The sequence below is a fragment of the Natrix helvetica genome, assembly GCF_964273705.1.
Source record: "Natrix helvetica genome assembly, chromosome: 14".
NCBI classification, from domain to species: Eukaryota; Metazoa; Chordata; class Lepidosauria; order Squamata; family Natricidae; genus Natrix; species Natrix helvetica.
In genome coordinates, this window is record NC_138564.1 from 7463246 (window position 1) to 7476622 (window position 13377).

Sequence of the window (13377 nt, forward strand, 5' to 3'; positions counted from 1 at the left end):
TCTTTTTTTTTTTAATGTACACTGAGAGCATATGCACCAAAGACAAATTCCTTGTTTATTCAATCACATTAGGCCAATAAAGAATTCTATTCTATTCTATCCTCTCAAAGTTGTTTGACCGGCACTGGGATTTCATCCTACTGGCATTTTGGATGCAAACAGATTCCTACGCTTTCAAGCGAGACGCGTGTGGCCCAGCACAAAAGGAATAGATAAAACAAAAAGGGTTTTTAAAAGATATATATTCATATCGAAGAAGGACCGGTTGGGTTAGGCAAACTAATAACCAGCCTCAGAAAATAAGAATTTGTGTCGGTCGGTTTTCTTTTTTAAAAAAACTGCTTTGCGGCTGTCACATCAACCAGGGCGAATATGATTCTGATTTATCGCTTTATTTTCCCCGACGAGACTGGAAACACCTTTTAAGTTCAACAAGTTTACGTTTCTCCCTGCAAAACGCAGGATGCAGCCCCAAGAGACCGTGGTTCTGCGTCAGGCATTCATCATTCTGCCTCTTTTTAGAGACGTCCCCCCCCCCAAAGAAAAACAGGCTGCGCGGAGCTGTTAATTTTAAGTTAGAAACACTAAAATGCAAGATAATGAACATATCGCGTTTGTTTCGCGATGCAAAGAGAGTGGATCAAAGATGCGGTCTGGCTGCGTAGCCATCCATGTGAATTATCCTACAGTTCCTTGGCGTTTTTTTTGTTTTCTTCTTACCAGTTTATTTGTCTTGATTAAAAAGAGAGGGGGAAGGGAAAGAGAGAGAGAGAAAGAAAGGGAGAGAGAGATGGGTGGAAGAGAGAGGGAAAAGGAGGGAGGGAGGGAGAGAGAGAGAGAGAGGGAAAGGGAGAGAGAGAGGGAGAGAAAGGGAAAGAGAGAGGGGGAAAGGGGGGAGTGAGAGGGGGGGAGAGGGAAAGAGAGAGAGGGGGGGGAAAGGGAGAGAGAGAGGGAGAGAAAGGGAAAGAGAGAGGGAGAGAGAGGGAGAGAGAGATGGTGAGTGAGAGAGAGAGAGAGAGAGAGAGAGAGAGAGAGAGAGAGAAATAAAGGGAAAGAGCGAGAGAGGGAAAGGGAGAGGGGGAAAGGGAGAGGGAGAGAAAGGGAGAGAGAGGGAAAGAGGGGGGAGTGAGAGGGGGGAGAGGGAAAGAAAGAGAGAGAGGGAAAGGGAGAGAGAGAGGGAGAGAAAGGGAAAGGGAGAGAGAGGGAGAGAAAGGGAAAGGGAGAGAGAGAGGGAGAGAAAGGGAAAGAGAGAGCGAGAGAGGGGGAGAGAGGTGGTGAGTGAGAGAGAAAGGGAGAGAGAGAGAGAGAAATAAAGGGAAAGAGAGTGAGAGAGGGAAAGGGAGAGAGGGAGAGGGAGAGAAAGGGAAAGAGAGAGAGGGAAAGAGAGGGGGGAGTGAGACAGAGAGGGGGGAGAGGGAAAGAGAGAGCGAGAGAGGGAGAGAGAAAGAAAGAAAGGGAAAGAGAGAGGGAGAGAGGGAAGGAGAGAGGGAGGAGGGAGAGAGGGAGAGAGTCACAGTCTCCTGGTTTTTAGCCTGGTCGTTCCTTAACTGCCTACTAGACCAAACTGGCTCTAGTGATTAAACTAAGTTAAGTAAATAAAACCAAGTTAAATAGAAACTGGGCTTTTTGCCCCCAAAAGAAGTAGACTTGTAGTTGAAGTACTACACTGAGAAAGAGGCCAAAAATTCAAAAGTGACAGTGAGACAGGCAACAAACAAACAAACAAACACAATAAAGAAGTTGAACATGATTTAATTACAAAGAGCATTTGCATTGGACGCCTAGCAATGATTAGACTTCTTTGATAATAACTTCTTGGGCTTTTTCGGCATGGCTTCTGCTAATCAGAAGCTAAGAAACCCTTGAACACCGAGACAGGATTGGAATTAATGAAATCAATTACGAATTGAGTGAGGAGGAAGTGATGAGAAGCCAACTCATCAAAGCCAGCTCTTCAAACGTACTTAGGAACTGAGCCAGATTGTACAATTTAAAAAAAAAGAGAGAGGAAAACAACAATCATCCTAATTTTATTGACACGGCCGTCCCCGGGGGGCTTGCTTTTAACATCAGTCCTTGGGGGGGGGGGGGGGAGGAAAAAGAATATTAGTTTCAATTTTGAGGGATTAATATAGGAATAAGGACACTTGAAGTGCATGCTTGCTAATATACAGTAATTGGGGACAATATGCTGATTCTGTAAACTGCTTAGGTATGGAAAGCAGGATATAAGTCTAAGTGCTGTTGCTATCTTCCTCCCTCCCTCCTGGGTGACCCAGGCGATGCTGCAACGGTCGTTAAGTGTGAAAAATGGCCATAAGGGCCGTTGCATCCTTGAATGATTGTAAACCGAGGACTGCCTGACGCAATCTTAATAGAATTAAGAGAGTTGGAAGAGACCTTGGAGATCTTCTAGTCCAACCCACTGCTCAAGCTGGAGACCTTACACCATTCCAGATAATTGACTGTCCAATAGAGTTAAGAGAGTTGGAAGGGACCTTGGAGATCTTCTAGTCCAACCCACTGCTCAAGCTGGAGACCTTATACCATTCCAGATAATTGACTGTCCAGTTTTCCTCCTTCAGTGGTCTTCCAAGAAACAAGAATCATTAATTAATGGGAGGTGGAAATCCGACTCATTAACCGTACATGATCATTGAAATAACCATTAAGCTGCGATCACGGCATAGTGGTTAGAAGAAGGCACTATTGCAGGCCAATTCTGCCAACCGAAAGCAGTTCGATCCTCACAGGCTCAAGGTTGACTCAGCCTTCCATCCTTCCGAGGTCGGTAAAACGAGGACCCAGATTGTTGGGGGTGGGGGCAAGAGGCTGACTCTGTAAACCCTTTAGAGAGGGCGGTGGGCTCCACCAGAGTCCACGCCAGAACGTCGAGCCTAATAAATGATTGGATTTCCTTTGAGCTATGTCTGGAGGCTCATAAATGAATTAGGCCGTCTTCTGGGAACTTCAGAGAGCCAAACCTGCTTCCGCTTTATGAAGATCAACGAATCCTCGATTCAAAGTGGCACAGGAGACAACTCCAATACTTAATCAAGTGGAAGGGCTACCCATTATCGGAGGCATCTTGGGTGAAAAGCAGAAATATCCAGGCTGATCGCCTCATAGCAAAAGTCCATGCAGAAAATCCAAGCAAGCCTGGGGAAGGGACACATCCTTAAGTTATATACCTGTGCTCAAATTGTCTTTGTGTCACACAGGTCGCTTTCGGGAAGTGAGGGGAGCCGGATGTCAACTTCTAAAGCGTTGCCATGACTATTATCAGGCTGGCATGTGGTGGTGGGGGAAATTCCATGCATGCCTTCGGCTGGAGTCGGATCTCATGTCTACAGCCTAGTTGGAGAATATGAATTATGACGCAGGACAGAAGGGAGGGGATTACAGGGGTAAAGTTGAAATGCAATTCAGTGGAAGCAGTTTTGCCTCCACCGGAGTCCACGCCAGAACGTCGAGCCTAATAAATGATTGGATTTCCTTTGAGCTATGTCTGGAGGCTTGTAAATTAATTAGGCCGACTTCTGGGAACTTCACACTCTGAAGCCCTGAGAAACGATATATAGGTTTGAATGCTATTGCTATCATTTCAGCAGAATTATCAACGTGGGACGTCATGGCAAACTTCACCATGGTGTCATCCCCTCCGCAGGGAAGGAAATATGGTTTATTCCTCATCTTTTCAGTTCAGCTTGGACAGGTTGCCTTGATGCTGACCCTGACTCCCACGCGTCTTCCTTCTCCTCTGATTCTGCTGCTGGAGGAGCCACTGGCCGACAGGCCACAACAGCTACCTTGACTGGCAAGCTGAGGTGAATTCTAATAGCCTCCTGGACACGGAGGAGGCTTTTAAAATAATAATAATAAAAAAATCTACCACCCACCGCTTTGACCGTCAAGATGTGGCTTTTATAAAAACCAGGTTTCTCTCAAACGACAGTCGTGACGACCGTTGATTCGGCATTGTCTCCCGTTCGCGGAGGTGAGAAGCCTACGCTGCATTTATTCTTGCTTGTATCTGAAGTACGATGGAGAGGGAGAACGGTAATCCTCCTTTTGTGGCAAAGAAAGCCAACATACCCAGCTGGCACGCTGGCTGGGTAATTCTGGGAGCCGAAATCCACAGGACTTAAAAGTTTCCAAGATTAAGAAAGGCAGAACTGTACAGTTAGGGAAAGGCTGTCATGGAAGCTGAACATTAAGAATTCCGGCATCAGGAATGTGCCTTCTCGCTCAGTATATGTGCAGGAACTCGGCACCTTATGAAATCAATCAATTAATCCATCAATCAGAATAGAACTGGAAGGGACCTTGGAGGTCTTCTAGTCCAGCCCCTTGCCCAAGAAGGAGACCCTATACCATTTCAGACAAATGGCGGTCCAGTCTCTTCTTAAAAACCTCCAGGGATGGAGCGGCTACAACTTCTGGTGGCAAGCTGTTCCACTGGTTAACGGTCCTCACTGTTAGGAGGTTTCTCCTTAATTCCAAGTTGCTTCTCTCCTTGATTTGTTTCCCTCCACCATCAAGGACAATGGACAAGGCGTTGAAAAGACCAACCTGCTTTTCAATATGCTGCAAATTAGATTCAAAGAGGGGTCGGTGTGAAAAGCCGCCAGATGGCAGGGTAGGATGGACTGAAGCGGTTTGGGAAAGCAACAGAAATGCAAAAAAAGCAAAGCTGAACTACAGCCATGGGGGAACTCATGAATGACAGGTCTGGAAAACAACATGTATTTCAGCACCCAGCTGTTTCCCGCCAGGGTGTGTGTGTGTGTGTGTGTGTGTGTGTGTGTGTGTGTAATGGCCTTGATTCAGAAAAAAACTCAGGCCATCCAAACCGAAGCCAAAATCCCCTGCAAAGTTGTAATTCTCCATTTCGGAATTCAAACGCTGCACTTAAGAAGGGGGGGGGGAGACATACCAGGTAGCATGGAGCCTCTGCTACAAAGCAACATACAGATAACACCTGCGGAGTCGGAATCCGAGTTTTGCTGCTCAGTGGAGAAGGTTTACTACTACAGACTTACCTTAAGTCGGCTGCTAACAAATTAAAGCCATTGTAAAGGTGTCCCTCCGAGGCCACTTTCTTCAAATAAGAGTAACTGTCCATTTCTGACGTCAAGAAATTGGTCACCAGGGCACCTGCAAAGAGAGAGGAATATAACAAGGGGTTTATGACACAGGAGCATCGCTTCCCAGAAGGGAGACCAGATATTTCGCCACATCAGGTAAGCTTAGGAGTATTCCATAACTAAATGAGGTGTGAGAGTGAATGCACTCGAACCACTGTACATCTAGGGAGGGAGGGAGGAAGGAAATGAAGGGAGGGAGGGAGGGAAGAAGGAAGGAAGGGAGGGAGGATTGAAGGAGGAATGAAGTAAATGGAGAGAGGGAGGAAGGGAGGGAGCCAGGGAGAGAGGAAGGAAGGCAGAGAGGGAGGGAGGAAGGAAATGAAGGGAGGGAGGGAAGAAAGAAGGAAGGGAGGGAGGATGGAAGGGAGGGAGGAAATGAAGGGAGGGAGGGAAGGGAGGAACGAAGTAAATGGAGAGAGGGAGGAGGGAGGGAGGAAGGAAAGGAAGGAAGGAAGAGAAGATTGAAGGAGGAATGAAGTAAATGGAGAAAGGGAGGAGGGAGGGAGGGAGGGAGGGAATAAGGAAGGAAGGAGGGAGCAAGGAAGGAAGCAGGGAGGGAGGATGGAAGGGAGGGAGGATGGAAGGGAGGGAGGGAGGAAATGAAGGGAGGGATGGAAGAAGGAAGGAAGGAAGGGAAGATAGAAGGAGGAACAAAGTAAATGGAGAGAGGGAGGAGGGAGGGAGGATCGAAGGGAGGGAGGGAAGGGAGGAACGAAGTAAATGGAGAGAGGGAGGATGGAAGGGAGGATGGAAGGGAGGAAATGAAGGGAGGGAAGAAGGAAGGAAGGAAGGGAGGAATGAAGTAAATGGAGAGAAGGAGGAGGGAGGGAGGAAGGAAATGAAGGAAGGAAGGAAGGAAAGGAGGAAGGAAAATGAATGAATCCAACCCAAAGCACCAGACTTTCCCTAACAGAAGAGCGCTAGCAATAGCTCTTAGACTTATATACCACTTCATACTGTTTTACAGCCCTCTCTTAGGGGTTTACAGAGTCACCCCCCAACAATCGGGCTCCTCCTTTTACTGACTTCGGAAGGATGAAAAGTTGAGTCCACCTTGAACTGCTCAGGATTGAAGGAATCGGACTCCTGGCGGCGGGCAGTGAGTCAGCCTGCAATACTGCAATCCAACCACCAGGGCTCCCTCTTTAACTATAGACAGCAATTACAGTTTTTAATTACCGTATTTTTCGGACTATAAGACACACTTTTTATACAGGCTCTGCGACAGTTAGGCATAAACGTTTTCTTTTTTAGTTGGCATCCCAAGGAAACTTCACATACTCGCCTCTTCCTTTTGCCTGCTTGTTGATCTGAGGCTGCATGTAATTGGTCAAGGCGGCCATCTTGCCTTTCTTGCTGATTCCAAGCCAGGATCCGCCTTCTTTCCCTTCTTCCATATCCAAGCCTGCCGTTAACAACAAACACCAATGAACGAACCGGGCACCATTACGCAAAAACGTGGTTGGTGGCCAACCAACTGGGAAGCGATTTCTTAGGGTGAGACACGAAAGGTACGTAGCAGTGATGGCGAACCTATGGAGCGAACCTATGGAGCATGTGCGCTCTGGCCATGAGTTCACCCTTTTTTAAAGCCATTTTTCGCCCTCCCCAAACTTTATAGGAGTCTGGGAAGGGCAAAAAGAGCCCCCCCCCCCCCCGGAGGCTTCAGAGCGCAAAAAAACCTCCGGAGCGCAAAAAACCATCCCTACGGGCAAACTGGAAGTTCAGGAACGGACTTCCGGTTTGCTTGGAGGTTTGTTTTGAGCACTCCAAAGGCTTCAGGGAAGCCTCCTGAAGGTCCCTGAAGCCTCCGGACGGCTTCCGGGGGGGCGGGGGAGGCTGTTTTCGCCCTCCCCCCAGGCTCCTATAAAGCCTCTGGAGCCTGGGGAGGGCGAAAAAAGCATGCAAAAAATGGGGGGTCGCGCCTGTAGTGTGCGCATGCGCACTGGGGGGGTGGCGCATTGCATTACGCCGCCCCGAGTCCTGTGTGGAGAGGGAGCGGCTAATAAATTCAAATTTATTATTATTATTAATTAATTTATTATCATGGGTGCGGCACGCCCGCACAGGGGGCCCCTGCGCTCCCCCCAGTTATGGCACGCGAGCCAAAAAAGGTTCGCCATCGCTGGTATATAGCTTTCAGAGGCGGCACGCAGAGCCCTCTGCCTGGGCCTGCGCGCCATTGCCAACTGCTCTTCTTCAAGTTGCGGCAGAGATTGGTTCCTACCAGGAGGTGGTAAGTCGGCCGGCCACACCCCTGAACTGGTTTTAACGGGGCCACCATTTTGCTTTTTGCTTCTGCACATGCACAGCTTTTTAAAAAAACCACTGCGCATGTATGCATTGCGCAGTGGTGGGTTGCAGGCGGAAGGCCTGGTACGGGCATACCAGAGCCTGCCTGGAGCACCAGATACCGTTGCTCCAGAGGGCCCACCCACCCACCCGAGCTCCGTGGAGCAGCTGGAGCGTCGCAGAGGCGCTAAGACGCATGTGGACGGTTGGAACGGGATTGGGGACCCACCATTGGCATTGCGTGCATTAAGCGTGCGCACGCCCGAGGCGCGGCCCTGAGCGAACCAGCAGTAGAAGAAGCCGGAACCCAACCCTGGGTAGTGGTAATCACAGGTGGCCCCGACCATCTGCCCCAACTCCATGGCATCCCATTTAGGCCCAATTCTGGCACTCCGTAAGAAAAAGTTTCGCCATGACTGGTGTAGGGTCTCCTGCTTGAGTGGGGGGTTGGACTAGATGACCTACAAGGTCCCTTCCAATAACTCTGTTATTCTGTTCGTTAGTTAAAACCTAAAAATACGTCTGGTTTCACACAGAGAGGAAAGGAAGGAAGGATTTAGCCGCTGCGACACAAGAAGCAAGCAGAAGATAAATTACCTTCTTGAGAAGATTGACAGTTCAAGGCCTACGTCTTATAAAACCAAGGACGGGCACACACGCACAATAAATGCATCAAAACAGACCAGAGCGCTTTTAAAATTCAAATTTCAGCAGGCGCCCCCTCCCCTCCTCCTCGCTAAGCATCACTCGGTATAAAAAGGGGGGAGGAAGAGGAAGGGGTGTGTACAGCCCAGGCTCGTCAAGAATTCAGAATGAACGCCAGACTTTCAGAAAGTTTAAAAAAAAAGAGAGAAAGAAGAACTTTGGGGCAGACGGAAAGAGTGAGAGAATAATTCATCCTCCGCAGCATCCCTGCCAGTGACAACAACGTTAAGCAGAAGAGAAGAGTTTAAAAAATAATAATAATCCCCATGGTTTGACTGTTCAAATCTCATTTTTATCTCTGTGCATACTGAAACATGTCCTTCAGGATGGCTAGGCAGGAGAGAGAAAAGGAGGGAGGGAGAAAGGAAGGAAGGAAGGGAGAAAAGAAAGAAGGGGCGAAGACTGGAAATAGTTATCAAGTGAGGAATGCAATAAATACTCAGGATTTTGAGAGAGCAGGAGAGGGAGAGAGAGAGGGAGATGTACGACTAAATCTTCAACTAATTGACTGAAATGCTTCTAAAATGGGCAGCATCGGATCTGTTGAAGCTCTATACCTACCACTGAGGATCTCGCTGCTGTTGTCCCAAAAATCGGCGGACTTGGAAGGCCTGTGATAATATTCATCTCTGTTAGCGGCTAGGATCAACCTTGTAGGGGAAAGAACAGAAAATCCATGATTGCACCGAAAAAGGATATTTGCTTTATTACTTCAGCTGCATTAAGATCACTGTTGCAGAAAATGACAGGCTTACACTTCTCAGGATACAGGGAGAGTTTATTTGGCAGCCAGGTTCAGAAAGCTAACACGTAGCTAACATTGGAAATTCTGAACAACCTTCAATATCGAAGCACGCGTTCTTATACATTCTCAAAAGCAGCGCAACACGGAAACACTTAACTCATTTCTTACTGGTTACCTTGAGGAAAAAGCCTTATCAGGAGATGGGGGTCTTACTTCTCCTTTTGTTACAGGTATGGACTACGTGCCATTAACAAACTTTAATGGAACCTTGTGGTTTTGGACTTTTGACATAGGGACGTTGGCTAGAACATGTTGTGGTTGAAGGCTGATGACATTTCCCTGTCCCTTGAAGCAAGCTTCTAACTGTCCCTTTCATGCCACGTCTTCATTCTTCTATTTTAATCCATATTTTATTCTACTTTAATACAACAAGGGAAGAAAACAGGAATGCTACACGTCACCCTAAGCTACAGTTTAACCATGGTTTGCTGAATAAGGTGCAATCATCAGAGCTTGCCTTCGACCCCGAGCCACGATGCGGTGCGCGGGGATCCAAAAAGGTCTTCGATTCTGCGGATTTTTTTTTAATTGTTTCCATTTTTTTCTGCATCGTTTTCATTGTTTGTACAATTTGGGAATTGTAAGCTGCCCAAAGTCCCTGGGTTGGGTTGGGCGGCTATAGAAACTGAATTTTAAAAAATGCAGAACGCGAGAACAGTCATTTTCAGGCTACCTACAGATACAGAGGTCCTCGACTTGGAAATGGTAACTTGGATCTCTGCTCGTTTTGCCGACATCCAAGATCCTGGATTTCCTGACAGCGAGAACAATTAATCAGTGGAACAGCTTGCCTCCGGAAGTTGTGAATGCTCCAACACTGGAAGTTTTTAAGAAGATGTTGGATAGCCATTTGTCTGAAATGGTATAGGGTTTCCTGACTAAGCAGGGGGTTGGACTAGAAGACCTCCAAGGCCCCTTCCAACTCTGTTCTTCTATTCTATTCCATTCCATTCCATTCCATATTCTATTCTAGAAGTTTTTTAAAAAGAGATTGGATAACCCTTTGTCTGAAGTGGTGTAGGGTTTCCTGCTTAAGCAGGGGGTTGGACTAGAAGACCTCCAAGGCCCCTTCCAACACTTGTTATTCTATTCTCTTCTGTTCTCTTCTATTCTGTTGTCGTTCTGTTCTGTTCTATTCTATTCTGTTCTCTTCTATTCTGTTGTTGTTCTATTCTATTCTATTCTATTCTATTCTATTCTATTCTATTCCATTCCATTCCATTCCTGTATCTATCCTATCTTATCCCCAGACATGCTGCCAGAGGGAGGGGTAAAGAAGCCAATTAAACAGATTTCCCTTTGTCTTATTTGACGATTCGAGGGGTTGAATCTGTGACCTCGTAGGCCCGCTCTGTCGTGAAATTACAGCTTTGCCTGGAAGTATTCAGGGAAAAAACTCCTGCGAAAATTTGGGCGACACCCACGCAGCCAAGCCGAGTGAATTAATGCCATCGCACCACTGCTGTCGACAACCAGCCAGCTCGCCTAGAAGCAGTTCCCGCACAAGTTTCCGATTCCTTCCCAGCTCTGCATCGTAAACAACAACACACAGCATCCTTCAGGGATGGCTCCCAAGAGGCACCTTTTAATCATATTTGGTTTATTTTTATTTGTACTCTGTCGCAACGCATCCGTTGAAGAACGCGCAGCTTTGAAAGGACCTACGTGCTTCCAATCCATTTAATCCAACAGAGGCAAGAACACGGAAGCTAACAAAGGAGAAGAAAAAGTTGGGAGTGAACACGATGAAGCTAACCTTGGTTTGAAGATCCAGGCTTAAGGTTCGCAAATGGCTGACGGGCTTCTTTCTTGGGTTCGGATAAACTATGGTTTCTGGGAAATCTTATGCCAGCAAGCCAATCCCAAATCTGCAAAGAGGACTATAGGTTCAAAATATCGTGGTTTCAGCCAGGATGGAAATAAATGAATGGGTTTCACCTTGTGCAAAAACACTGTTTACCTATGGCCTGCTGAACAAACCTTGGCGAATCTAAGGTTTATTTATTTCCTTCTTATATAGCTGCCATTCCTTTACATTTTTCAGTGGAGCGGGAAGAGGCTTAAGCAAGGGACGAAAACAAACACTACGAAGCTAACCTTGGTTTGAAGATCCTGGCTTAAGGTTTGCAAAACGTTTGGCTGGCATTTGCTGATTTGCTCCTTTCCTGGTTCGGATAAGCTATGGTTTTTGGGAGCTTCTCAATCATGATGTATTTGTGTGTTTCTTCATACAACGAACCGTGATTCACAGAGCGTGCCAGCCCATTGCTTGTTAATCAGGTAGGGCACAGCTTCATCAGGAGGTTGTGAGTTCAATCCTAGGTAGAGGCAGATGTAGAGTCTCCTGCTTGGGCAGAGGGTTGGACTAGATGACCTGCAAGGTCCCTTCCAATTCTGTTCATTTGAATCAGTACATCCACAAACAGTTGTGATTTCGCTGACATGAATGGATTTGTATTTTGAACCCAGAGTCCTCTTTTTAGACTTGGGGTTGGCTTGCTGGCATAAACCAGCTTCCCAGAAACCATAGTTTATCCAAACTGGGAATGGAGCAATACAATACAATACAATACAATAGTAGGGTTGGAAGGGACCTTGGAGGTCTTCTAGTCCAACCCCCTGCCTAGGCAGGAAACCCTATACCATTTCAGACAAATGGCTATCCAACATCTTCTTAAAGACTTCCAGTGTTGGGGCATTCACAACTTCTGGAGGCAACTTCTGTTCCACTGATTAATTGTTCTCACTGTCAGGAAGTTTCTCCTCAGTTCTAAGTTGCTTCTCTCCTTGATTAGTTTCCACCCATTGCTTCTTGTTCTACCCTCAGGTGCCTTGGAGAATAGTTTGACTCCTTCTTCTTTGGGGCAGCCCCTGAGATATTGGAAGACTGCTATCATGTCTCCCCTAGTCCTTCTTTTCATTAAACTAGACATACCCAGTTCCTGCAGCCGTTCTTCATGTTTTAGTCTCCAGTCCCCTAATCACCTTTGTTGCTCTTCTCTGCACTCTTTCTAGAGTCTCCACATCTTTTCTACATCGTGGCGACCAAAACTGGATACTGCATTCCAAGTGTGGCCTTACCAAGGCATTATAAAGTGGTATTAACCCTTCACGTGATCTTGATCCCTCTGCTTATGCAGCCTAGAACTGTGTTGGCTTTTTGGGCAGCTGCTGCACACGGCTGGCTCATATTTAAATGGTTGTCCACTAGGACTCCAAAATCCCTCTCACAGTTACTACTGTTGAGCAAGGTACCACCTATACTGTACCTGTGCATTTGGTTTTTCTTGCCTAAATGTAGAACCTTACTCTTTTCACCATTGAATTTCATTTTATTAGATAGTGCCCAACGTTCAAGTTTGTCAAGATCCTTCTGTATCTTAAGCCTATCTTCTGGAGTGTTGGCTATTCCTGCCAGCTTGGAGCAAAATCAGGCTATTTATTCAAATTAAGACAGCAACTTCCTTCAGACCTAGGGAAACAGATTCAGACACACACACTGGGGAGAACACCCATCTTTAAGGTAACCTCACCAAAAATCAGCCGCAGCCAAAAATTAGATTCTCTAAGAAATCTAGAAGGACTCCAAAACAAGCTGTACAACCACAACTGCACAAAGATTTATGCAACTTCTGACTGTGTGTATGTGTGTCCGTGCGTGCCTAGACGGAAAGTCAAGAGTCCGTACTGCCGAAGCAATTTCCTGTGATATAATTCACTTCCATAAAAAAAAAAAAAGATTATGAGATTATAGCTCCGAAACATAAAACCTATATTTACAAACAGCAGCGATTTGCATTACCAAAATGGGATTTGGGAAGGTCTCTGCAAACAGGAAAACATAGAAAGGAGAGGCACTTATTTACAGCATGACAAATAGAGACTCTTACAGGGGAAGGAACATGAAGGGCACCTAATTACAACTCAGTAGCTCCACCAACGAACCGGTACAGGCAGTCCTCGACTTATGACCAAAACAGAGGCAGTTCTCGACTTACGATCATAACGGAGCCGAAAATTTCCATCGCTAAGGAAGAAAGTTGTTAAGTGAGCTTTAGCACTTAGTGCTTAGACTTATATACGGTTCCACAGTGTTTTCCAGCCCTCTCTAAGTGGTTTTCAGCGTCAGCCTGTTGCCCCCAACAATCTGGGCCCTCATTTAACTGACCTCGGAAGGATGGAAGGCTGAGTTAACCTTGAGCTGGGGAGGATCGAACTGCTGGCAGTGAGTTAGCTTTCAATACTGCATTCTAACCACTGTGCACCATGGATGGATGGAAGGAAGGAAAAAAGGGAGGGAGGGAGAGGTGGAGTGGGGAGGGAGAGAGAGAGAGAGAGAGAGGGAGAGAGAGAAAGAACAGATATTCTTACACCCCAATTACAGCTACAAGGAGTCCTGGGCTTACGACAGTTCGCTTAGTGGCTTTT

General features: G+C 46.7%; 1 protein-coding gene across 1 annotated transcript in view; it reads right to left on the reverse strand.

The window, feature by feature from the left end:
- TANGO2 (transport and golgi organization 2 homolog) overlaps positions 1 to 13377 on the reverse strand; it is a 43086-nt gene that overhangs the window by 13082 nt on the left and 16627 nt on the right. Inside the window, exons 3-5 of the mRNA XM_081966957.1 lie at positions 8706 to 8794; positions 6433 to 6552; positions 5043 to 5157 (exon numbers count right to left, since the gene is read on the reverse strand). Coding sequence (XP_081823083.1) covers positions 5043 to 5157; positions 6433 to 6552; positions 8706 to 8794 — 324 coding nt within the window. The remainder of the gene's footprint in view (positions 1 to 5042; positions 5158 to 6432; positions 6553 to 8705; positions 8795 to 13377) is intronic.